Here is a 26912-nt window from a genome sequence, read left to right as displayed (position 1 = left end):
AGCAGGGGGGGAGGTAGACAAAGCTGCCCCCTAATGGCTGGGAGATGGAACTTGCTCACCCCGGGAACCCTGCTAGTGTGTGACATTTCAGCTGGGATGAGGAGTAACAGCAGGCCCGGGGGTAGGCTGAGCCCAACGGGTCATTCCATACAGGGCACCTCACAGCATCAGAGCCGCTGTTGGCCTGGACCACGTGACATGGAGAATGGCTCTGTATCCCAGACCTAGACCCCATGAACAGCCACCAGGCTACTGCAGCCTTGCCAAAGGAAACCCCACTCCGAGAACTTCTGTTCTATTTTTAATAGTTACTCTGAATTCATTTTACAGGTTGCATAAGGCAGAAATGTACAGACATTTACAGGCACACTGTACAGGAATTTTCCATCATATATTAGTGCTTTTGCTATATACATATCGTACAGCCTGCAAGGAGGCCTTTCCATGGACAATGCTTCCCAAAGGGTCTCTCCACCACACTCTGTGGGACTGGAACCAGGAGTGGACCTGGGAAATTCAGTTCACTCCATTTTATTTTAAATGCACCCAGTCTACAGCTTTTGAAATGGTACGTAGGCTTTAGCCATGTGACAAAGGCCATGACAGTTCGAGGGGACCAGGGGCACACAAAGGCATCTCAGGCTTAGGCTGCTTGTCTTTAATCAAAGCATTTCCCAGGTGCTTTAGGCAAGTTAGGTGCCCTTTTGATGTAATTGTCCCACTGAGCCAAGTGGTGGCAGCTGGAGATGTGGATTTCTTGCAGGACAGAGATTCTTGAAAGTGTGGTGAAAATGCAGGTACCTCTGGCCTGCTGACCTGAGTGGGCAGCATAGCATAGGCTCACGCTGGTGAGTGGCTCTGGGAGGGTTGGTTCCTGGGAGCAGACGTGTTTACAATTGAGGGAGGGAGGTTCCTTGTTGCCCTGACCCATTCCTGCTCTTCCTTCAGTGGCAGCCACAGCTCCCAGCCACCATGTCATCGTATTGTTTAAGGACAACGTTCTCATCATCATCAAAGTAGAGGAGATTGATGGAGAAAAGTTTGTCTGGGACACAGCAGGGGCTGCTGACGCCCTGGCTCAGTTTGAGGGCGTTGATGATGGACTGCACTGTGGCGTGGTTCGTTGGTCTCATGTTCTCGCCCAGGGGGAAGGGACAGGATCCTTTACAGTGATACGCATTGTAGCTTTTCGGAGAGATGATCCATCCTGACCAGCCAATTTCCTCAAAGTCCACGGAGAGGAGTTGTCTCTGGCATGGCAGGAACTGATCCACCGAGCGGGCGTTCCGCGCCCCGCTCACTTCTGGTGCCAGCGGTGCAGCCGGGAGGTCTGGAGTCTGAGGGCTCAAATCTGGGGGAGGGGGGAATAACAAGATCAGAATAGCGTCCTTATTGATCAGACAGACCTGAAGTGAGACTGAAAGCAAGGTAGCAAGTGTGAACCACTCCCTTCCTGCACCCATCTAGTCACTCAGCCCCCTTCTCAAAAATCCCAGTGTCAATCTGAATCATTGAGCACTTTGGGACTGATTCTTCTCTCACTCACATAGGTTTAAATCAGGAGGGACACCATTCGAGTCCATGGAGCGACAATGGATAGAGAAGAGACACAGGGCCATCATGGAGCTGACATAGCATGAGAGAAAGGCAGGTGTCCAAGCCTAGTTCTCTAAAGAGTTTGTTCTGCTGCAGCTCCCTTCTATGTAAAAAGAAACTGCAAACGCTTCATGGTCCACTGTTTGCCATGGAGCTTTCGGGAGCTAGGAGCACAGGCTTTGCTTTACCAGATCAGAGCACTGGTCTGTCCAGTATCCTGGCTCTAACTGTGGGCAATACCTTGAGGCAGCCATCCCTGTAATACACCTGGCTAATTCCACGGTGCTCTGTGTAAGGAGGAGGGATCTGATCCTTTTGGTGACCAGCTGATAGCCTGAGCCATGACATTTCATTAGCCCATCCCAGCATAATTACAAATGTTATTATCCAACAGCAGGAAATTCCACTGCTTGATCACTGCCACAAGCTGGAGGGAAGCAGCATTTCTTTTCATTTGTGTTAAATTTGCAGCCACTAATTTAACAGTGATGCCCCTCCCGCATTCCTCTTTCATGGGACAGCATAAAAACAAGGGTTTTTAATACTTTATACTTTGCAGATAACTAGCCACTTCCACCTGAGGCTCCCACAGTGCTTTTCAGGGGCAGGCTGGGGAGCGATTGTTATGCCCATTTCACAGAAGGGGAAGCTGCACAGGACAGAGAATTGCAGTCCAGTTCTGCTCTGAGAGGACTCTACCCAAATGGCTCAGGGGACGGGGAGGAGGGAGTCTGCCTCTGAGTCCATGTTGAATCTCCTCAGATTCCACATAAAATGATCTCAGCTGCCAAACTCGCCCCGGATGAGAGTCCCACTGGGCTCTTGATAAGTTTATGGAGGGGATGGTATGATGGGATAGCCTAATTTTGGCAATTAATTGATCTTTGATTATTAGCAGGTAAATATGCCCAATGGTCTGTGATAGGATGTTAGATGGGGTGGGATCTGAGTTACTACAGAGAATTCTTTCCTGGGTGTCTGGCTGGTGAGTCCTGCCCACATGCTCAGGGTTTAACTCATCGCCATATTTGGGGTCGGGAAGGAATTTTCTTCCAGGGAAGATTGGCAGAGGCTCTGGGGGGTTTTCAGCTTCCTCAGCAGTGTGGGGCATGGGTCACGTGCTGGAGGATTCTCTGTACCTTGCGGTCTTTAAACCACGATTTGAGGACTTCAATAACTCAGGCATAGGTTAGGGGTTTGTTACAGGAGTGGGTGGGCGAGATTCTGTGGCCTGCATTGTGCAGGAGGTCAGACTAGATGATCATAATGGTCCCTTCTGACCTTAAAGTCTATGAGTCTCCCTGGCTCCTGCATCGCACCCGTGATGAACCAGAACAAGTGTAGCTGGAATGTAGCTGGGGAGGCATGGAGCCATGGAAGAGTCCAGCCCCCTCCCACAGCTGGCCTGGGCTCCGCACGGGTTAGAAGAGTTCAAAGCAGTGACCCTTAGTTTAGTCAGCAGAGCCCAGATCCTCAAGGGTATTTAGGCACCTAACTCCCATTGTATGGAAGTTAGGTACTTAAATATCTTTGCAGATCTGGGCCCCAGCAACCATGACTTGGAATGGTGAGTAAGGAAGTGATGGCAGCCCCTTTGCAGAGAAGAGCTGCCCTTTATTCCCTGATTATTTCATCGACTCTGTGCCCTTCCCCGCGGAGCATGGGTGGGTTCGCCTGACCTGGGAGGCTGCTGATGGGCAGAGCAGCTCCTCGTCTCCCATCATCAGTGAACAGAACCAGCATGGGCTTCTTGCTTTCATGGTGATCTCTTCCGGATGCAAATCGCACCATGCTGGGATCCACCGGAGCACTCCCCAAGCCGCGGACAGTCACCAGCAGGCCGTGGTTAGTGCTGTCCTCTTCCATCCAGTCACGAACCTGCAAAACCACACAACTGTCAGCATGGCAGTAGCGCCTGTGAAGGGACAGGACCCAGCCCCAGGAAGGCACCGTGAGGTACAGACAGGAGATGCTGGGAACCGACGCGTCTTCCAAACCACTGAGGACATCTCAGTCCTCAGATTGTGTCAATCCAAACCCCCACAGCCTCTCCAGTGAAAGGGGCAATAAAAAAATGCCACTGCCAGCCCTGCCTGGTGACGGCTAACACACAGACCAGCAGTGGGGAGTGAGGCTTACCAGCCCCACTATTCCCCTGTGCTGGGTTTGAATCCTGCATGCAGCCAAGGGGTACGAGCAGCACACATGTCCCTCCGCTCGCCTGTGCTGAGCCCTGCAGTCAGAGAGGAGATGAACTGAGCTTCCCTGAGAACAACTCCGCTTGGGTCTGATCCCAGGTTGGAGCCAGAGCTCCCCAAACACCCCAGCCTGCGGCAAGGCTCACCCTTTATTCTAGAATCCTGTGACTGTCCCTCTGTAACAAACAGCCACAAGTGTGGTAGCCCTGGCAGCTCCAGTCAGGGATCAGGGCCCCATTGTGCCAGGTGCTGTACACACGTGATAAAGACCATCCTTATTGCAAAGAGCTCAGTCTAAGACCCTGATTCCGCTGCTGGCAGCATGCAGGACACCCCTGCTTTCAGTGGGCCTCTGCATGGACACAGAGGTGAGTTGCACACTGTCAGTTGCAGGCCTGGGACCAAAGCAAGCTACTGTGGAAAGTTAATCTGCTGTGCCTCTCACCACAGTACGTAAGCTCTTTAGCCACTTAGGAAAGCAGGGCTCTGCCTGACCCCCTCTGGTATATTGGATAGTGTTCTCCTCTCTGCCCCGCCCACTTGGCTTGCACTGAAGAGTCACGTCTCTCATTGTGTAATGCCCTGGACTGGGAATCTGCTTTGGAAATACAACCTGTTAAAAGCTCTGTGGGGCAGGGACTGTCTCTTTCTGTGTACTTGTGCAGTTCCTAACACAATGTGGCCATTAGGAGTTACTGTAACACAAATAAACAATGGGTAACTGTTTATATTAAGGTTCCCCTTCTAAATAGTTTATGATTTATACATGTTTAATACACGTTTTAATAAATGGTTAAGCTATGGTTATAGAGGGTGGCAAGCCAATAGGTTGCTTATAGTAATCTGCAACCCCTACTGCTGTGCTCACACTACTCATATTCATTATCTGGTAAATGGAACATTCCTATAGAATGTGACCATAGTGATGATAAATTAAGAGATGTTAAACCCCAGCCCTTGCAGCTCATCATTAGCCCTGCCCTCCAGCTACGGCTAAAGGTTGCTCTTATAAGCAAATGGACACATTGCCTAGCAAACCCTTACGGAGGAAGACAAATCTAAGATTGCCACATCTCCTTGGTGCCTTTTCTCTCCCAATTAGTTCTTACATTAGTTACTATTTCTAGAAGATATCTTCTTGTTTCATAATAAACATAGATCTATACATAGATCTATACAACTGTTTGGTGATATTTAGCACATTTTTTTTACAATGGTTCATATTAAAAATATGTACATTGCTCTTGGTATCACCCCACAAATGTAGACTCTGCGCCAGATGTCTCCCTGCAAATATACACATGGTGCCAGGTCTCTCTCCCGAAATATACACCCTCTATGCTACACGTATGCAGTGTACCAGACATCACCACACCTCCCAAAAATCAGCAGCATCAATAGAAAGTTTGGTTCTATTCTGAAAAGTGACTGAAAAAAATTGGCATGGTGGGCTCAGTGTCTAAACACTATCAGGGGGTAGCCGTGTTAGTCTGTATCTACAAAAACAACAAGGAGTCTGGTGGCACCTTAAAGACTAACAAATTTATTTGGGCATAAGCTTTCGTGGGTAAAAACCTCACAGTTAGTCTTTAAGGTGCCACCAGACTCCTTGTTGTTTCAGTGTTTAGTGTCTCTCTGATTTCAAATCAAGACTGCCCCATTTCCAAGGGAAAAGACGTTTGTTCCTGATTGCCACCAGCCCTGCAAACTCAGCCGAGGATCAGTCCTGGTGGGCTCTTTCTGGCTCCTGGATCATCCCTTGGGAGCCTGACCCAAATGGTGGATTATGGGTGTGGTTTAGGTAAAGAGTAAAGAATTTACAGCAGGAATTTAGTTAACAATTCTGCGGCTCCTGCACAAGGCAGACTGGAGCTCAGCTCACTCTTTCTCAGGCACCAACTGGAATGACAAGAACTGGTTTTGATCTGACAAGGCAACTGCTCAGACTAAAGAAGCTGGTGTGTTTTTACATCATCACTTTCCTGATCATAACTTCACTTCAAACTCAATTTTAGCAGAAAGCCAGACTTCTCAGTCCTTTCTCAGGCTGTGAAGATTATAGCCACTGCCCTGACATCTGTACTGTAACATCTGGGCTGTCCATACCCACAGCTGTGTTACTCAAGACGTTTTAACAGTTCTAGAGGAGCCATTTCAATACGGTTCAAAAGCAGTTCTGTAAATAAGATTTAAACCCGGCTGGCCTGGCTAGCACAGCCTCAGTGAAAACCCCTGCGAGTCACCTCTATTGATTCAAGAACACAGGTTTGTGAAATGGGTGGATCTGCTGTCAAGGCTGCAGTGTCAAAGGAGGTGGGCTTTTTCAAATGGTGGCACAGAAAAGCCTTTGACAGACATCCTCTCCCCCCTCAGCAGCTGCCCCTCTAGGCTGAAGCAACTGGAGGCCAAGGAAGGGCATTGGTTTAAAAAGGCTGGGGATGGCAGTTTTTCTGACAGAAGGGACAGGAAGGTTTCATTCTTCCTCTCTGTACACATTTGAATTTAGGCTGAAGACACTTACAGCTTGTGTGATGCCAAACACCTCCCAGCCAGAGCCCTGCAAAGCGATAAGTCTGGCTGCCAGCAGTTTCTTCCCTTCAAAGGAATCCAGTTTGTTCTTGTCCAGGACTTGATAGACACTCACCTGGGAATTGTGAATACAAGGTAGTTAGCACCAGGTGCCACTGGAAGAGGAAAATCTCATTGAAAGTCTATGTTTTAAAGGAGAAGAGATGAGGGAAAGTCAAACTAGCCTAGTGAGAAACCTCTGTAGTCTGAGGCCTGGTCTACCCATAAAAATTGCACCAATTTTTTATAAACCGATTTACTTAAATTGGTGCAATTTATTGTGTGGACACTGAAATTGATTTGAAAGTGGTTTATATTGATTTAGCATAAGTCAGTAAGGATCCAACTTTGGTGAGGTCAGCACACAAACCAGGGGCCAAATCCCACTCTCAGTAAATGTACAGGAGTCACTCCAGATTCATAGTAGTGTCCCTGAGAGCAGAATATGGCCCATGCACTTTCAAAGCAGAGACACATGCACTTCTCATCTCTCCTTACCTGGCAGAAGTGATGTCTCTTGTAGAAAGGCCCCTCAGCCACCTTAGTCCGCAGTCTGAAGAGATGCAGCTCTGCTGTCAGGATCCTCTCGTTCTTAGCCACACTCGATAGGATGAACAGGAAATGCATCTCATCACTGTGAGCTGGACCAAAGGGTCAGATTAGAAACTTTGGTGACCCCAGTTTCAGCCAAACTAAAAAGGAACATCACATGGGCACATTCTAAACACTCTACTCTGATGCCGCACATCCTCTGGGAGGATGTGCTTCATCAGTGCCTATGGGATACTGCTTACTCCAGGCCTCCCCTTGGCGTCTAGGATCCAAACAAGCACCAAGAGTCCTGGAAAACTACACACAAACACTAGCACATCAGACCATTAGAGCAACCGAAGCCACCAAGAGTTCTTACTTTTATCCAAGAAGCTGCGGACGGTGTTTCCCTCCAAGATGTCAGGGTCTTTGGTGATGCCATCAGCTCCTGCTACCGTGTTGTACAGGTCCACCATGTACTGGGGAGGCTGCTTGATATGGTGGGGAGAGCGGGGAGGGTCTTCTATACCAAATACTTCCAAAAGCCTTCTAAGAGCCTCCGTTCTCCTGTCTTCTGAATCCTCCTCTGGAAGGACATTGGGGGGTCTGGGATTGCAGCTTTGCAGCCTGGCAAGAAGCAGCAGCAACAGGAGTCTCAGCATGGCTGTCCTCTTCCCGTCCCCCTGCACAACTCCCACTCCCTATCCAGCAGCACTTTTATAACAGTGCGGAGAGCTGGAATTAAGTCAAATATGCAAATGAGCCATCAGGAAGGGTAAAGAGAGCTAATTGCAGTGCTAACAAGGTGCGAAACTGGGCTACTGAACGCCTTTCAGCAATTAGCCCAGTACACAAGCTGTATGGAGCAGGAAGCGCACTTGTGTACTCTTGTTCTTTGAGAGCAGAATGTGGAGGGAAGGGAGCAGGCAGGAAGGAGCACCTGCACTGCTCTCTGTAGTAAACATCCATGTCCATTGTAGTAAGGCACTGGCTGAGCGGAGTTTGCTCTCCATAGGAGACTAACTGCCTTCTAATGATGGCATTAATGGGGCAAACAGGAGGACCTTTGTGCTCAGGAATTGAACAGCTCTGAACAAAGAGTGGAGGAAAGGGTAGAAGGCCTCTGCCCCCCATGTAGTAGAGGTAAGAAATGCACCTGACAGATAAGCAACCGCTGTCCAGAGGGATGAGAGATCAAGGCCAAGAGACATTTTCTAGTGCAATGTCCAAGAAAGATACTTCAAACCATGCATAACATGGGGGTGGGAGGAGGAAAGAGAGGGCAAAGACAGCAGACTGCCACTAGTCTGAAAACAAATACCTGGACCTCGGGAGAAGTGCCATAGACCAGCCACCTTCAACCACCACCATTATAACCACCTGGGTGTCTAGATCTGTTCTGAGCAGAGTTAGACGCTCAGATGGTTAAAACACAGCTTAATACTGTAGACACAGCCCCATACTGAATGGACAGAGGGGCTCAAACCCTGTTCCCTGCTGTGAAAACATCTCCTGGACATATGAACTACCTCCTAACAGCAAGTCAGTGCTCAGTTGGGACTAGAGGGTCAGGTATTGCTGTGGGACAGCTCTGTCACTACCCTGCTGAGAAGGCACTTGCCCTCCGTTTCTCTTCCTCCCCTTTGTCTGTCATGTCCATTTATAATGTATATTCTTTAGGGGGGAGACTGTGTCACCACGTGTCTGGACAGCGCCTACCATGGCAGGCTTCAGGTGCTACTGCAATACACATGATAAATAAGAACTGTTTGCCAGGCTAGTGAAGTTGATTGATTTGATTTGCGAGATGCATCTCACGCATGCCAGGATGAAAAGCCAAGAGAAGCATAAGAGCAACCCCAGACTGTGCTCATGAGCTCTTGGCCTTAATGTGGGCCCTTCCCAGCCAAATCTTCCACCCTCCATAGCCACAAATGGGAAAAATCCCACACACCCAGGAGAAGCTGCCTCAGTGACACAAAAAGAAGAACAGGAGTACTTGTGGCACCTTAGAGACTAACAAATTTATTAGAGCATAAGCTTTCGTGGACTACAGCCCACAGACACTGAGAGGGACAGAGCAGGCAAGGCCCTCCTGGGCGGGGGACAGACATTCCTGATATGGGGGGAGTGAGGGGACGGGTTCAGCCAGCCCTGTCATGGGGGTGGGTGGAGGGAGTGCGGGGGCTCAGCTATTCCTATCATGGGGTGTGTGAGCAGGGGGGCTTAGCCATTCCTGTCACAGGGGCATGGGGGGGTCAGTCATTCCTGTCTCAGGGATGGGGGGGAGGGGTCCACCATTCCTGTCACAGGGGTGTGTGAGCAGGGGGGCTCAGCCATTCCTGTCACAGGTGTGGGGGGGTGGTCAACCATTCCTATCAAGGGGTGGGGTGGGGATGGGGCTTAGCTATTCCTGTCGCAAAGGGGTGTGGGGCAAGTCAGCCATTCCTGTCTCAGGGATGTGGGGAGCAGAGGGGGCTCAGCCATTCCTATCACTGGAGGGGAGGGCTTAGCCATTTCTGTCACAGGGGTGTGGGGAGGTCAGTCATTCCTGTCTCAGGGATGGGGGAGAGGGGTCTGCCATTCCTGTCACAGGGGTGTGTGTGTGGGGCGAGATGATAAACACCAGTTACTTTCCGATTGCTAATAAATGTCCTGAAGGGAAGGTGGCTGGAGGGAAGGCATGGTCCCTGTGCCCCATATACCTGTTGTCCTGCAGGGGAGGCAAGGACCAGGGGCACAGACAAGCAGAGGCTATTGTTATCTGGTTCATTTAAGCTGAAGGGTCAAATTTTTGGATGACATACCAATTTTCAAGGACAGAGTTTGGGTCACAAATTGCATGGTAGCAAACGACAATATTCTGGATTTGAAGTGGAGGTTGATATTCACAGGCACCAGAGAGCAGTTTATTTTGATGGGACAGTTACTGTTTTTGGGAAGCAGTTTCTTTGGGTGAGCATAGCTCATTAAGTCTGGGAACAAATAGGCGGCAGGGGGCATATGATATTTATATCATCAGAAAGCCCTTGCTAAGAAATAGAATATGTTACCAAAATATAAGAGTGATTAGACTTTCTCTGATGCTACAGAGTAGTTGCCATCTAGTAAGTGACAGTTAGCAGTGCACACACACTTTCAATACCATTTAACTAAGGCTAAGTCTACACTAGGAAATTAGGTTGCTAAAAATCCACATCCCTGAGTGATGCAGTTAAACCAACCTAACCTCCAGTATAGACAGCGCTAGGTCAAGGGGAGCATTCTCCAGTCGCCATAGCTACCCGCTCTCGGAGAGATGGAGTACCTATGCTGACAGGAGAAGCCCTCCTGTTGCCATACGTAGTGTCTTTATTCAAGTGCTACAGCTGCAGTATTTTAAGTGTGGTGCTGCCCTTAAAAGAAAAGATTATTGAATGTCAAGCTCAAGTGCTAGGCTTATCTTTTCCATTAACTGCTGTTACATTATTTCTTTGTACTTCACAATTCAGGTGCCAGGCAACTGTCATCTTTCTCTCACTTTACTCATAAAGTGATCGAGAAAGTGCATACAGCCATTTTAAACAGAGCAGTGAATAGAGCCCACATCTTCAACATGAGAGACTGTTATCCCCTTAGTCACACTGCTTTTCAGCAGACACCTGCTAAATCTCTGTTCTTGGGTGTTCATTCTGTAGTACATTCCTCTCCCAGATCCAGGACGCATGATTCTCAGCATTCTACTGTTGTCTAGAAAATATTTGTGCAACCCGTGTGTGCTCTCTGAACTAGCCGAGGTTTGTGGTGAGGCTATGAAGATCATGCTGCTGACTAGTGTGGAATGGGGGATCTGTTTAGTTAAGGCTATAGCTAAGGGTCTCTACCAAACTGGATTTTGCATTTTCTAAAATGTACAAAAAAGTCAAATCAACCTGAAAAACTAGGAATTCGGCAGTATGAGAAAGGATTCACAAGCTCATGTCAGACAGAGCCAGGAACAGAAACTAGCTCCCTCATGTAGCCCAACCAATAATTAAGCTAAATTAATGTCCTTGTCTATGCAGTCTGTTCAGTGCGCCTACTCCTGCCTATCCTTCTCTGCTAAGCACAGTGAGACACGCAGATGAAGTTTCCTTGTAAACAGTTGCACACAAACACAGGTCTGTGCAGTGAATGAGGCAGGATGTTTGAAAGAAAAGATGATGAGCCTCTGGTTGATACAATGGGCCACAGCAGAACTGGTTTCTCTCTCTAGCTTTGCATAGATTTCCTAGGTGCTCTTGGGTAAGACATTTACCACAGAATGTTTCCAGGTAGCTAGTAATTTTGGCCTTAATCTCTCTGGACCTCAGTTCTCAGGGTATAATGGGGATAATACTCCTGCCCTACCTCCCAGAAGAGCTGTGTAGAATTGTGTAGTGAGACGGAAGAGGCATTGGACAGATGGGGGTTGGGCTGGGGACGGGGCCTGGACCTCTGCTGTTCAGGGAGGGAGTAGAAAATGGGGTGCCTAGGTAAAGCAGGCTGTAGAGGCAGGAGACAAAGCCAGAGACTCTCTCCTGTGGTTTGTGTAGTGACCCAACCACCCCCTTAGGTGCTGTAGGAAACACAGAGGGGCCATGCCCACCCCTCCAGCCATTGGGTCACTTCTTGTCAACTTGTGTGATTTTACTGTGAGTCTCACCATTTGTGGTGTTTTTTCTTAAATCCCCAGTTTCTGGAGTCATGGGATTATGTCAAAATCTCAGTTTCTTTCTTCTTACTTTTTTTTAATGTAAGTTTCTAACCCTTGTGGTTAAAAATTTGAAAATATGCCCCGAGCACAACCTAAAGGCTCAGAAACCAGAAGATTAAGAGGGAAACTCCCCACTACCACATTTGAAATAAAAAAAAACACTCATGATTTTTAGGCCAATCTCATGTATTTTTGGACCTGAGTCAAAATTTTTGAACACTTGAGGTTGGCAATACTGGGAGACTCACTATCCCTTAAGAACATCAGAACGGCCAGACTGGGTCAGACCAAAAGTCCATCCAGCCCAGTCTCCTGCCTGCCGACAGTGGCCAATGCCAGGTGCTTCATAGGGAATGAACAGAACAGAACTGAGCCTTAGGATCAGAGGTCGCTCTAGCTATAAATGAACTAGGCAGCTGTCTAGGATGGTGGTGATGGCCTGGCCACTCCTGATGCAGGGGTGGTAGAACCAAATTTGAGTGGCTTTGTGATTCTGTGTGTCGGGACCAAATATGCCAACCTAGGCCTATGAGGAAGGGGGAGGCACACTGAAGTTTTGCCTAGGCTGCCAGATTGTCTTGAGCAGCCTCTGTTTAGGAGGCTCATAATGACCCAAGCCAAAGAGGCTATTTTGGCTTGTTTAGGGCAGATCTGTGCCTCAGGAGTCTTTTAAAGCTCTTGGGGCATCCCACATTCCTCATCATCCATTCTCTGGTGGTGGGGATGCTCTGTGGGGGCCTTTGGGGGTACACCCAGTTATATTGAGGGCATATTTGGGCATGTTGCAGGGCCCGGGTCAGTGCTGTGCTCTGTTTAAGGGTTTTGGTTTTAAATTGACAACAGTGACTATGGTCCAGGTGTTTCTGAAGCCACAATGTTACCCCAGTTCACTAGACTCCCATCTCTGAGACGTGCATTGTTCGCCATTGTCACCTTAGCACTGTACCCCGGGTGAGATCAGGGGGATGTCTTAGGACAGGCGTGGGGAGAACGTTGTAACATACATTTCAGTAGTAGTGATTAGGCTCTTTCCTTTGACGAGATGGTGGCTCTCACAGGAGCTGTTGTGCAGGCCGGGATCTCTGGCAGTGGTTCTCTCTGCAGCACTAGTATCAGGGATGAGTCAAGCTCCCTGAGACTCATGTCTAACATTGTCTATAAAGACCTGCTGTCCCAGCCATGCAGATGAGTAAACCCACTCTGGGTTAGAGACAACGGCCAGATCTAAAAGTTATCTAGGCACCCAATTCCCAATGAAATCTCCTCCTCTCATCCCATATCCCTGAAGAGAATGTCAGTATGAGAAGGAACAACAAAGCACAGATTGACGAAAAACAGAACAAGTACAATTAAAGGGCTGTTTCACACATGGCACAACCATGTATCCTTAACTCAGCTCCATAGGGAGGGCAATAGCAAGTGGGAACATCTCAGTACCTTGCGTCTCCCTCACAGCCAATGCCATTTTCTCTGTGCCAACACAACTCCACTTCAGGACAGCTCCCCTCAGTGTGGCCTGGGCAGCAGCAACAATATAGGGATCGCGCTGGACATACTGAACTACCCTGTCCTCCTTGTTTCCAGCTGCACAGTCTCAATTAAAGAGGCTAATTATGTTTTAGAGGATTCCCTGTTACTAGGTTCCTGTGTTTTAGGCACAGGAACCTAAAAGAACAATCCTCAAAGAACAATCCAGCAAGGAGCTGCCATCTCACAGGGTGTGTGTGTGTGTGTCATTCTGTGTGTGTGAAACAGCCCCTTAGTGGGGCATTTCCTGGTCTTTATACAAACCAATGGTGTGGCCTCATCTGGAATGCTGTGTGCAATACTGGACACCTCGAGTCAAAGAGGGTAGAGCTAGAGGGGATTCAGAGAAGAGTGACAAGAATGATCAAGGGGCAGAAAAACTCTCATAAGAACATCAGAACGGCCATACTAAGTCAGACAAAAGAGCCATCAAGCCCAGTATCCTGTCCTCTGATAGTGGCCAATGCCAGGTGCCCCAGAGGGAATGAACAGACAGGTTATCATCAAGTGATCCATCCCCTGTCATCCAATCCCAGCTTCTGGCAAACAGAGCCTAGGGACGCCATCCCTGCCCATCCTGGCTAATAGCCATTGTTGGACCCATCTTCCATGAATATATCTAGCTCCCTTTTGAACCCTGTTATAGTATTGGCCTTCACAACACCCTCTGGTAAGGAGTTCCAGAGGTTGACTGTGCGTTGCGTGAAAAAATACTTTCTTGTGTTTGTTTTAAACCTCTGCCTATTAATTTCATTTGGTGGCCCCTTGTTCTTGCATTATGAGAAGGAGTACATAATACTTCCTTATTTACTTTCTCCACACCAGTCATGATTTTATAGACCTCTATCATATCCCCCCTTAGTCGCCTCTTTTCCAAGCTGAAAAGCCCCAGTCTTATTAATCTCTCCTCATCTGCACACAGTATTCAATATGTGGGCATACCATGGATTTATTTAGAGGCAATATATTTTCTGTCTTATTATTATCTATCCCTTTCTTGGTGATTCCCAACATTCTGTTCACTTTTTTTTGACTGCCGCTGCACACTGAGTGGATGTTTTCAGAGAACTATCCACAATGACTCCAAGATCTCTTTCTTGAGTGGTAACAGCTAATTTAGACCCCATCATTTTATATAGTTAGGATTATGTTTTCCAATGTGCATTACTTTGCATTTATCAACATTAAATTTCATCTGCTATTTTGTTGCCCAGTCACCCAATTCTGTGAGATCCTTTTGTAGCTCTTCGTAGTCTGCCTGGGACTTAAATATCTTGAGTAGTTTTGTATCATCTGCAAATTTTGCCACCTCACTGTTTACCCCTTTTTCCAGATCATTTATGAATATGTTAAATAGGACTGAGCCCAGTCCTGGGGGGACACCACTTTTTACTTCTCTCCATTCTGAAAACTGACCATTTATTCCTACCCTTTGTTTCCTATCTTTTAACCAATTACGGATCCATGAGAGAACCTTCCCTCTTATCCCATGACTGCTTACTCCGCTTAAGAGCCTTCGGTGAGGGACCATGTCAAAGGCTTTCTGAAAATCTAAATACACTATATCCACTGGATATATCCACTGTTTGCAGGATCATGCCTTAATTTATATTTTTATTTACTCTGTGTGTTGTTTTAGCTCCTAAATGCACCAATCAGAGATCAGGGCCCTATTGTGCTAGGTACTGAATACACATATAACTAAAAGATAGTCTCTGCCCCAAACAATTTAAAATATGACTATGCCTTCCTAACTAGCTAGGGGGGAAGGGATAGCTCAGTGGTTTGAGCATTAGCCTACTAAACTCAGGGTTATTAGTTCAATCCTTGAGAGGGCCATTTAGGGATCTGGGGCAAAAATCTGCCTGGGGGTTGGTCCTGCTTTGAGCAGGGGTTGGACTAGATGATCTCCTGAGGTCTCTTCCAACCCTGATATTCTATGAAATAGCAAAGGCCCAGGGTACCAGAAAAATGAAAGGAGCTGCAGCAGCTCAAGAGAAACTACCAAATCAATGGAAATTTATGTCTGTTTCAGGAAAGATTAGGCCCAGTTCTTAATTTGCCTGAATTGATTTTCCCACCCCTAGTTATATACTAAGAATATTAAAGCAATTGTCTATTATACCCTCACAGCGTATACATATACATGAGAGCTGGGAAATTGTGCAAAAGTGTTTTGCAAATACTCAGTCAAATTTTTCAGTGAGTTCTTTTCAGCTATGTTCCTGCCCCTTTTGTTATCACTTTCTACACACAGTTCTGTGATCAAGTCTTGTCGACATGAGTGTTTATGGCACATTGGAATAGTCATAGAAAGAGAATTTAAAATTCAATTTCCAGAAGTACTCAGATACTCTCTATTTTAACAGTAAGCAAGCAGGATGAAAAACGGCATCTACTAAAAGTAAACATTTTTAAAAAACCAGGTAATTGCACCTGAATTTTAAAGAAGTTGGCTGAGACTCCTGGACAATTGATATTTGTAAAGGCTTAGAAACCTGCATTATAGTGATAGACTCAAGGAGCTCAATTTATTTAGCTTAACAAAGAAAAGGTTAAGGGGTGACTTGATTACAATCTATAAGTACCTATATGGGAAAAAATATATGAGAATGGTTTCTTCAGTCTAGCAGAGAAAGGTCTAACATGATCAATGGCTGGAAGTTGAAGCTAGACAAATTCAAACTGGAAATATGGCATACATTTTTAACGGTGAGGGTAATTAATAATTGGAACAATTTACCAAGAGTCAGGGTGGATTTTCTATCACCGGAAATTTTTAAAACAAGATTTGATGTTTTGCTAAAAGAACTACTCTAGGAATTAGGTTAGGGATATGCTATGGTCTGTGTTATACAGAAGGTCAAACTAGATTATCATAATGATCCCTTCTAGCCTTGGAATCTATGAATCTTTGATGGTAACTCTGAATAACTTGAAAAACTGAGAAAATTCCAGATGACTAGACAAAAGCCAATGTTCTGCCAATATTTAGAAAGGGTAAATGGGGTGCCTGGTTATAGGTTAGTAGGTCTGACATGAATCCTGGGAATATTAATGGAAAGACTGATGTGGAACAAAAATATAATTAATGCCAATCAACATGGTTTCACGGAAAATAGGTTTTGTCGTTTGATATCATTCTTTGATAAGATTACAAGTCTGATTGATAAAGGTAACTGTGTTGAGGTAATATACTTGAATTTTCGCTTACTACCATGTGATTCCAACTGAAAAATTATCACTATATAAAATCCCTGTGGCACATATCAGACTGCTCAAAAACAAACTAATAGATCTCAAAGCATAATTGTAAATGGGGAATTTATCAATGAGTTGGGACTCCTCAGGGGATGGTTCTCTCTCAACCCATTCAACATTTTTATCAGTGACTTGGAAGAAAATATAAAACAATTTCCGATAAAGTTTGCTGATGACACACATGGGGGGTGGTAAATAATGATGGAGACAGGTCACTGAGACAGAGCGATGGGATCTCTTAGTAAATTAGGCCCAGCCAAACAACACTGATTTTTAATACAGCCAAATGCACAGTCAGACATTTAGGAACAAAGAAACAGAGGACGGCAGACTGTATTCTGGAAAGCACTGACTCAACAGGAGCTCCCAGTGCGCTATTGTGGCTTTAAGGGCTGAAATGATTCTTGGATGTGAAAACAGGACGAGGGAGTCTGCATACAGCATTTATGAGACCGCTGCTAGAATACTGTGTACAGTTTCCGTTTCCGTACTTTAAAAGGGATATTAAAAAATTGGGGAGGGGTTCAGAGAAGAACTACAAAAACAATTCAAGGTCTGGAAAACCTGCCTTACAGTGAGATACTAAAGATACTCAATCTTTTAAATCTATTGAAGATTAAGAGATGATTTGAGCATGACCTATGATTACCTACAGAAGGAGATACTAGATCTCTTTGATAGGCTCTTTGATCTAGCAGAAAAAGGCATAACAACATCCGATGGCTGGAAGTTGAAGCTAGACAAATTCAAATTGGAAATAAGAGGCAACCTTTTAACATTACCAAAAGAAGAGGTAAATTTATCACCACCAGGAGCCTTTATACTGAGGTTGGAAGTCTTTCTAAAAGCTACGCTCTAGTCCAACCACTAGTCCCTGGGCCTGATAGTCTCAGTGACACACTTGGGAGTTCTCTCCCCTGCAGGAACTCTCTGAGTCCAGCCCATGTTATGTAGGACGTCAGATTAGATGAGCAGAGTGGTTCCTTCACAGCAGGCGGCTGGGGGAAGTACAGGTTCAGGGAATTGCCCAGGCAGTCTCTGGGCTCTTATGCTGCTTCAGTCATAATTGCAAGCTGCTCTGCCCTCATCACAGGGGCACTTTAGCTTGATGGAGAAAGTGATGGAAGGGTTAAAATGATGGGCGAACACCGGACTGTTCTCTTCAACCACCTGGAGTCAGCCAGCAACTCTGCTGAAGGACCCTCCTGAGTTTGCTCCCGCACCTGGCTGCAATGTTGGGCAGCTCCTTAAACCTTCAGTCATCTCAGCAGTGGAAGTGACTAAGCAGCAGCCGGCAGCCTGGGACGGGCTGCTCTGCCTGATGCTCTCACGGGGCTGGCAGGGGCAGAGTGGTTCTCCTGGCACCTTTCATTTCCCCACATCACAGACTAGACTGACTGACCTGAAATTGGATCCTCTCATGGCCAGGCAGTTTGTGGGGTGCCTGGCCCATTTGAGCCCCTGCTAGGCTGCACTGTACAGGGGATTAAGGTTTAATGGGATTAGGATAACGTCGAAGGCTCCTTTGAAAATCTGTGTCTATAATTTATTCTAATCCAAAGTAACAAGGGTGAGAGGGCTCCTAATTACCCAGAATACACAGGGAGCTAATTACAAGCAATGTGAGTAGCTTTTAGTTAATTGGCAGAAGGAAACTATTCAGATTCTTTCCTTCCTCTCCACATTTCCCCATTGCCAGGGCCAGGGCTGTCTGTAATACAGAACAGTGCAGGTCTGGGACTGTCAGATCCTACACAGCAAGAAAGGGAAATGTCCAGATGAGCCTCTGCTCCAACACATTCCCCTGCCTCCCCTCCCCCATTCCTACTGCCTCCCCAGTCCTGCTCCTTTTGCATCCCCCACTGCTGTTCCCTCTCCCCGATTCCCGCTTCCTCTGCCTGCCTCCTCCACTCCCTGTGTCTGTGTGTGTTATGGGGCATTAGCCACGTTGTCTCATTTCAAGCATATCTTGTATGTGAGTGTATATTTGTAAAAACTAAAGGATGGCAAAGGTGCTGGATCCTGGTGGGGTCAGGCCTGGGAAGGCCCCCTAGCTCTCTCGGCTGTAATGCACTTTGCCTGTTTTCACAGGACACGCAGACTAGGCATGCAATTATTCACATAGAACAGGCGAGAGAAGAACACTGAGGCACATCAAAGCCCATCTTTAGCATTTGTAGGTTCTGGCTCTTACAAGGCCAATTTCTGGCTTTGAATACACATGGGCGCTCACTGGAGTCCTTAGGAGCCGCAAATGCTCCCCAGACACAGACTATGGCCCGCAGTGTTTATTAAACAGCTGCAAAACATTCTGGAGGTAGTTAATTTCCACACAACCACTGTTTAAAATACCTTTAATTTATAAAATAGCCTTCTCTCATTTACATATAGTACAGACAGTCTGGCAGAAGGTGGGCACAGCAGGACAAGGTGCTATTTGCATTCTCCCCTCCTTGTGCCCTCCCTGGAAGCTCCAATCCCTCCCCCCCCCCCCAAGTCTCTAATAACTCCCACAGTTACACTTCTGGATGGCGAAGATGGTGCGGATGTTGCCACTGCGGCTCTTGAATGTGTGTGTGTTGTACTGGTGAGGGACACAATGGCTGGAGGCACCTTCCGCCCAAACCAGGCATTTCTCTCCATTCTGCGAATCCCTGCGGTTAAAAAACAAAATCATTGACTACCCAGATGCGCAGAAGATGTAGCACTCTCAGTCTGCCCAGGGATCTGGGTTCATAGCTCACATCCTGTCACAAAGCTGGGCTCACAACTCATGTCTGGTCTCTGAAGCAAGTCTGGGTTCACAATTATTATTTGTATTGTGGTAGTACCTAATAATAATGCCCAGCTCTCATACAGAGCTTTTCATCAGTAGATCTCACAGCCAGTTACAAGGGAAGTATCATTTCCCCACATTTTGCAGATGGGGAAACTGAGGCACAGAGCAGTGCATTGACTGGCTCAAGGTCACTCAGCAGACTAATAGCAGATTCAGGAATAGAACCAAGTCTTATGAGTCCCAGTCTAGTGCTTTGCCCACTAGGCTACACTGTCTCTCTGCCTAGGAGCCCCCGTCATGGACCAGGATCCTATTGTGCTAGGTGCTGTACAAACACAGGGAAAAAAGGATGGTTTCTACCCCAAAGAGCTTACAGTCTTCAGCATGTAAAGAGACACTACAAGGAGGACAAAGCAATAGTAACAGTACCAAGAAACTATTTTTAAACACCCAGAGAAAGCATTAGCAAACTGCACAGAAGACTCTAGACAATGGGGGTGGAGAGTGGTTAGGCTGCTCTCAACCCAGAAGTGGAAAGATGGGCTTGGAGCATCTGCCAATTTAGATTCTGTTTGATGCTCTCTCACAGGGGCCTTGGTTGAGCCATTTCATCTTTCTGTGCCTCAGTTTCCCCACCTGTAAAATGGGGATCATTTATTTATTGTTGCTTATTTGTTTCCGTTTGTGCCTATCAGAACTCCCTAGGCATGGTGCAAAACTAAAACAAACTGTAACCAAATACATGTCAACAGGCAGGGAAAGACAGCTGTTCTCATCCTCAGACAAGTTCTGACCGCACCAAACCTCAAAACAAGCAGCACCACTGCCCATTTCCCAAACCTCACCCACCCACCCAGACAAAGCCTAGAACAACAGGCGAGTTTGCAGCATGTCAAAAAGATGATCAAATCCAGGCTCTGGTACATCAAGGGAGAAAGTGAATTTGAAAACCAAAGACTGTCACCAAGAACACCCTGTTACCAGCCCCCTCTCATTTAAACCAGCTGTAGATTTGGGATGTCTGCAGAGGGACATCTATGGAGAGCAGTGGAAGGGGGAAACATTCCACAGGGAGGGCATGTCACCATGCCGTGACTTCTATGAGCAGAGAAGGCAATTTCAGCCAGATAGCAGGGCCATCTTTCCATCACTGCCATAGTGTCGGCAGTAAGATCCTGGCTAGCTTTGGTGTCCAACAAGAAGGATGTTGATACATTGGAGAGCATTCAGAGAAGAGTCACAAGAACAATTCAAGGATTAGAAACCTGCCTTATACTGTTAGTCTCAAGGAGAAAGGTATAACATGATCCAATGGCTGGAAATTGAAGCTAGGCAAATTCAGACTGAAAATAAGATGCACATTTTTAATGGTGAGAATAATTAACCATTGGAACAATTTATCAAGGATCGTGGTGGATTCTCCATCACTGACAATTTTTAAATCAAGACTGGATGTTTTTCTAAATGATATGATCTAGAAATAATTTGGGGGAAGTTCTATGGCCTTTGCATTTGGCTGTCTGATAGAACAAGAAAGCTTGCATGTTCTTTGTCCAGGTTCTTATAGTGCACCCACTGCTGTAGAAACAGTGTCCAAGTTATAAAACTCACACTTGGATTGCCATCTTCAGAGTCAATGCTTGATTCTCTTTGCTCGAATCTCATGACATTACTACAAATAACAATGTGGGATGTGAATTTATGAAAGACAAGTGAACTCAATGCAGAATATATTGGTGCAGTTCCCTACCAAACTCTGAGACAGTGGAGCCCAATAACAATGGTAATACAGTACTAGTTGGCAACCAAATGAAAATGACGGACGCCTTGGAGGCAGCTTGGACGCTGACTTTACACTCGTTCAATTGCATTCAGGTCAATGGAGATACACGGATATAAGTTTGGGCAGAATTTGTCCTTCATTCTGTAGGGAATCTGCATTTTTAGAGGATTGTAGCTAACCCTACTGCAAGGGGAGGGGCTGTGTGTGACCAGCTGTGCTTACCTAAGCAGGCAGTGATTCCCTGAGGTGCAGCTCCCCAAGCACCGGCCCACATCAATTTCCTGAAAAGATTTGCAAAACAAAGACATGAAAATCACTTGCAAGGCCCTGCCGATAACCACCCAAAGGGACACAGCATTCCGGCTACTTGGCAGTAAACCCTGCTTGTGGGGCAGTGCTGTGTCCTGATACGGGCTACATGCAAGGGGTTATTTTAACCCATCTTTAACTGACTAATAGTATTAAGTCTGGTAAAGGATGCAGCTTTCATTGTGTCAGAGGTACTTTAAAGATAAAGTCACATTAAACATTTCACTGAATTTTTTTGCCCAAGAAAATACAAGGTATTGCTTTATAACTTAGTTTGGGATTGTAGATTAAGCCATGGCAGTGAAATAAAACCTGGGCAATACGCAGATATCGTACTGGTGTAACTATTTCAATTAGATATGTGACTTTTTAATGAAGTAATTATACCAGTATAACCCATAGCGTGGGCCCACTTATGCTGGTATAAATTTGCTTATACCAATATAACTTATTGCCCTTAACTGTACAGGAATAGCCATGCTGGTATAGAGCACCCTTAAGCCAGTTTAACATGCATCCACACAAGAGTGGGAATTGTACGGCTTATAGGTAAAGCAGTACAACTTTTGTGTTTGGACAAACCCTGAGACCCTTTTAGAGCCGCATGCAATCGACTAACCTTCAGTCGCTCCTCTCTGTCCCCAGCAGAGTTGTGTATGATTTCATAATAATATTCCACATAGGAAACTCTATAGCAGGTTTCTTTCATTTCACAGTTTTCCAGAGTTTGAACCATCTCAACACCATTTGGGCTTTTGATCAGAACACCATCAAACTTTGTAGGTGCACAGAAGAGTCCGTCTGAAAGAGAATAAGAGTTTAATTGAATGTAGGGCCCAGTCCTGAGGCCATTGCATGTGCAGCATTCCTGCTGAGTATCTTCAACATGAGTTCTATGTACAGAGCAGCTGCAGGATGAGGCCTAAATCATGCAAAGTATAACATGGAAAGTGCTCACTTTCTGGGTTCGGAGCTGGTCTCTCAGTTAGCAAGCCCTGGGCACACTTCTTTTTGCCAACTCGAGCCACTGTTTTGATTTTTATGTTGCTCTCTTGATGATTTCACTGCGTGTGGCAGTGATATTGTGCTAGATGCAGACATCATGCACCCAACAGACAGGCCCTTCTCCAAGGGCCAAATCCCAAAGTCCAATCTTCAAAATCAGTTCGAGTTATGTCTGAGGAAGAGCTGCAAGACTTAGACCCAATGAATATTTCATATATTTTTTAAAATAATATATTAATGGCTGAGCTACCAACAGGTCTAGGGAGGAAGAAAATTTACTTTTACATCATACAGGAAGCCAAAGCCCTTTGCAAAGGAAAGTATTGTCCTCAGAGCTACTTTGAGAAGTTGAGTAGCATAGTAGCATATTGTGATGTTCAATTTTTCTGGATTGCCTTTTGGATTTGATTAGCTCGTCTCCTCATGACCCCCTGCCTGAGCTGGCAGACATCACTTTGATGTCACATCTGCTTAACACTTTCACTTTGGATCTTAGTGTTCAACACTTCCTGCCCTTCCATGAGTTTTCACTATTATTTTCACACAGATCTGACAGACACTGGCTCATGGAGGTGATGAACGTTCTCTGATGTTCTTCCATTGCACAGCATTATGGTTTATGAGCTGTACATTTTCATGCTGTGTTTTTGATAACAGCCAAGGGTTGACATCTATTCCAGACAATTGATGAAGGGAGTCAATATATAAATGTCTGGAAACTGATAAAGGACATGTGTTATTGGCGTGATCATTATGGGGATTCAAGAGGGCTCAGTATTCAATGGGCTCTGTGCTGTGACCTACACTGTTGAACCCTTTCATCAGCACTCTGGTTGAGTGGTTTTTAAAAATTACTGTGGACTCACTTCTTACACTAAAGCTTCTCCCATGGGCTCTTAGCCATCCAGCCTCCCAATCCTGATCCCATCCCTACTTTGAGGCAAGTATAGGGCCAGACAATGGCAAGCCCCAGTAAACTGGGGAGGAGAAGATTGCTCTTTGAGACAGACAACCCAAAGGGATGGGGTAAGGGTGGGACCATGGCCCACACCAGCCAGTAGAACTGATGCAGTTCTATGAATACTAAACCCTATTAAAGGGCATGACATCCCCTCTCTGGTTTTCCAAGCATTGCAATCCTCGAGTCCATCCGCCAAACAAGATCTGTGGTTTCAAAGCCACAATGTAGCCTATAATGCCGGGCTGTGTGAAAAGACAATATATTAAGCCAGGAATCCAGTTTGGTCTATGTAACCACTCTAAGAAGCCAAGATGATACTGAACTTATTAATGGGGTCAGCCACTAGGCTACACCTCCCCTTTTGTCTTGGTGCCCTCGGTGTGGCCTTTGCAGCTGGGTACTGCCTTCCTGCATGTCTCTGACTCATCCAGTTCTGGTGTCCAAAACACTGATCACAGCTGAATTTACCCCAAAGACAGACCCAGAGCTGCCACAGGGAAAGGGGGTGAAGAGGGAGTTGTTTCAGTTTAGTTCATTCAAAACCACAACATTAGCAATTCAAACCCTAGGTGAGTTCTGGAGTGGGCTAGAGCCAGCAGAAAGGATCATCACTCTTCATTATTAGAAGCAGCTTTGCAAACCACCTGGCAGTGCTCTGTGGAAAACAGCATCAGAACCACTGTCCTAGACGGAGGTGTAAATTCAACAATGGTCCAGTTTGCAGATGATGCCAGCACTGGATGGGGAGCAAACAACCAGGACAGAAATAAACTACAAAATGTCCCGAAGGGATTAGCACAGGAGATTGAGACAACAAGGCGAGATTCAGCACTAATAGCAGGAAGCCCTATGTACAAGGAATGGAAATACAATGGAGAGACTGAAAGCAGAACCTTGGCATGCCGGGTCATTGGCTCACACACTGGTTTCCTCATCCTGAGTGTGGCTACTGTGATATGAAATAACCTTCATCAGCAACAACATTCTTCAAGCAAACTACAATTTTTTAAAATAACAAAGTGACTGACTTGAAGGGTACAGACACAGTCTGTCCAATATGGCTCTTCGTTAATGCATTAGTTGAGCATAAGGATAGCTGTTCGTCTCTAACCTTCTCAGCCCCCTTTCTCCTGTGAGGTAGCTAAATAAGGATGACGATCCCTGTTTTACAGGTGGAGGAGGGTGGCTAGGTGATACAGCAAATAAGAATCAGACCCAGGAGTCAAACCCTAGTTCTCTGGCTTGCAGGTTGAGCTCCCCCAGCCTTTAAGCAAGTCATTCAGCCTTTGTGACTGCTGTAAAGAGGGTGTGAGAATACTTTGTGCTTTTCCAGCTGTGCATCTCCAGGCACTTGACAACACAGGAAAGGTGTCATTGGCCTAAATGTTCGCAACTGACCAGTGATCAGGTGCCCAGCAGCAGATGCCTGGAAGGGGCCAGACTTCCAGAGGGTGGGTGCTCAGCGCTGTCTGGAAACTGGGCTCCCTCAAGGTGTCTCAATTTGGGCATCCCAAATCACTGGTTATTTCTGAACATTGAGAACTATTGGTGGATTTTCAAATCTGCCTCCAGGATTCTGAGGCCAAATTCATCCAATGGGAACTGGATGTCCACATCCTTTGTGCAACTTTGAAAATCTCAGCTCAGCCATTATTGTCACTTTACAGAAGGGAGAAAGGGAAGCGATTTGAGCTGACACAGGAAGTCAGAGGCAGAGCTAGGAACGGAACTAGATCTCCGGGAGTCCCACCCCTGGGCTTTAACCACTAGATCTTTCCTCACATACTCCACTGTGTCCTGTGTGGGAACAAAAGATATTTTAAGTAGAGACACTCTGCTACACCCCATTCCTCCAACCACACATGGAATATCCTGAGGGAAAGAAAAGCCTCCACTGAGCTTGGAGACAGAGGGCCTAATTCTTCCAGCCCCTACACCTGTGCAATTTGCATATACAATGCTTACACTCACTTTAGTTCTGCATTATTAGTTCTTGGTTGGCTGTGTCCTCCTACCAGATCACACACATGCTGTACTGCTGAAGGAGGCCAAACTCGCAAGGAGTCTGAACAGCACACACATTTCACATCCAGAGGTCCCTGTGTTTGTTATCATGCCATTGGCTTTGGACCAGATTTTTTAAGGCATTTAGGCATTGCTGAACTCAGCATTGCAGTGCCTAGCTGATTTAGGAGCCTAAGCAAGCCTATGTGATTTGGGCACATAATGAATTTAGCCTATGATATTTAGGCACTTAGGGTACATCTACACTACTCGCCAGATCGGTGGGTAGCAATCGATCTATCGGGGATCGATTTATCACGTGTAGTGTAGACGTGATAAATCGATCCCCGATCATTCTCCCATCGACTGCTGAACTCCAGCTCGGCGAGAGGCGGAAGCAAAGTCGACGGGGGAGCCGCGGCCATCGATCCCACACCACGAGGACGCCAAGTAAATAAGATAAGCTATTCTTGTAGCTGAAGTTGCGTATCTTAGATCGATCGCCCCCCGCCAGTGTAGACCAGGCCGTAGGAATCTAAATCCCATTTGCAGTTAATAGGATTTAGGCCCCCTAAGTGCCTAAATCACTTTTCAAAACGAGATTTAGGCTCCTAAATTAGCTAGGCATTACAACGCTGAGCGCAGCAATGCCAATATATCTTTACAAATCTGGGCCTTTCTCTTCTAAGGACTTGTCTACACTACGCAGCTTTTAGCGACAAGGCTGTGTCAGTGTGTGTAAACGTTCTCTGTCGGTATTTTGTCAGCACTTTTGTTGACAAAATACTTCCAGCCCCGCGAGCAGAGTTAGCTTTGTCAGCAAGAGTGTCGCGTTCACACTGCCACTTGCGTCAGCAAAACTTTTGTCTTTCGCATGGGGGGGGAGGACTTTTTTAAGTACCCGTGAAAGAGAAAAGTTTTGTCAACAACGTCGCAGTGTAGACAAGCCCTAAGTCTCTCTGGATTTATTTCTCTGCTGCTGCTGTTTGCAAATCGCATTCTTGGAGAGTGAGTCTTTGTCCCTCTCTAGTGGCTGGTCCGCATAAGATATTTATTAGTAGAGCTAATCAAAAACCTTCTGATGGAAGAGTTTTTCCTCAGAAAATACCGATTTGACAAAACTGAAAGTTTCATGGAATCCTATCAATTTCATCAAAATTTTCAACAGGAAGTTATTGTAATAATTTGTTTAGATTTTATCATTTCAATTTATATGCTATATTAGGTGATAAGTTATGACAGAAAAGTCAAAATGATAAAGTTCAAATGAAACTTTTCAACCTCATTGAAATGAAATGTTTCAAGAAAATAGTTTTGATGTGTCTGAAACATTTTTTGCAATTTTTGTTTTATGGTAAATTTTGAAAATTCAACTTTTCATTCCAAGTGAGGATGAAAGGAAATTTTGAAATGTTAGAATTTCCTGCGCAATGAAAATTCTGTTTCCTGAACAGCTCTGCTCATGTGTCTGCTACGGCTCACAACTGCTGAACTGGATTGTTAAAGTCCAGCAGCAGAAACTCAGGTTTTTAGCACTGAAGGTTACAAGTTCAAAGTTTGATGTCACTCCAGTGACAACTACAAAGAGCAGCAAATCTATTAGTTGTACATAATCTCCTGATTGTAAAGCCAATCTCACGATTTTTGGTGAGCCTGACTCATGATTTTTGAACATT

At 45.9% G+C, this 26912-nt stretch overlaps 1 protein-coding gene across 1 annotated transcript in view; it reads right to left on the bottom strand.

Annotated features, from left to right (window-relative positions):
• Positions 1–298: 298 nt before the first annotated feature.
• Positions 299–26912, bottom strand: part of LOC117868856 (bone morphogenetic protein 2-like) — a gene marked incomplete in the record, with an annotated part of 41116 nt that continues 14502 nt past the window's right edge. The window contains 7 exon segments of the mRNA XM_034755202.1: positions 299–1351; positions 3276–3474; positions 6316–6438; positions 6861–7003; positions 7273–7520; positions 21180–21238; positions 21886–22067. Coding sequence (XP_034611093.1) covers positions 945–1351; positions 3276–3474; positions 6316–6438; positions 6861–7003; positions 7273–7520; positions 21180–21238; positions 21886–22067 — 1361 coding nt within the window.

Source organism: Trachemys scripta, chromosome 22 (assembly GCF_013100865.1).
Source record: "Trachemys scripta elegans isolate TJP31775 chromosome 22, CAS_Tse_1.0, whole genome shotgun sequence".
NCBI lineage: Eukaryota > Metazoa > Chordata > Testudines > Emydidae > Trachemys > Trachemys scripta.
The sequence above is the reverse complement of the archived record's forward strand: the minus strand, read 5'-3'. Positions and strand labels throughout refer to the sequence as shown.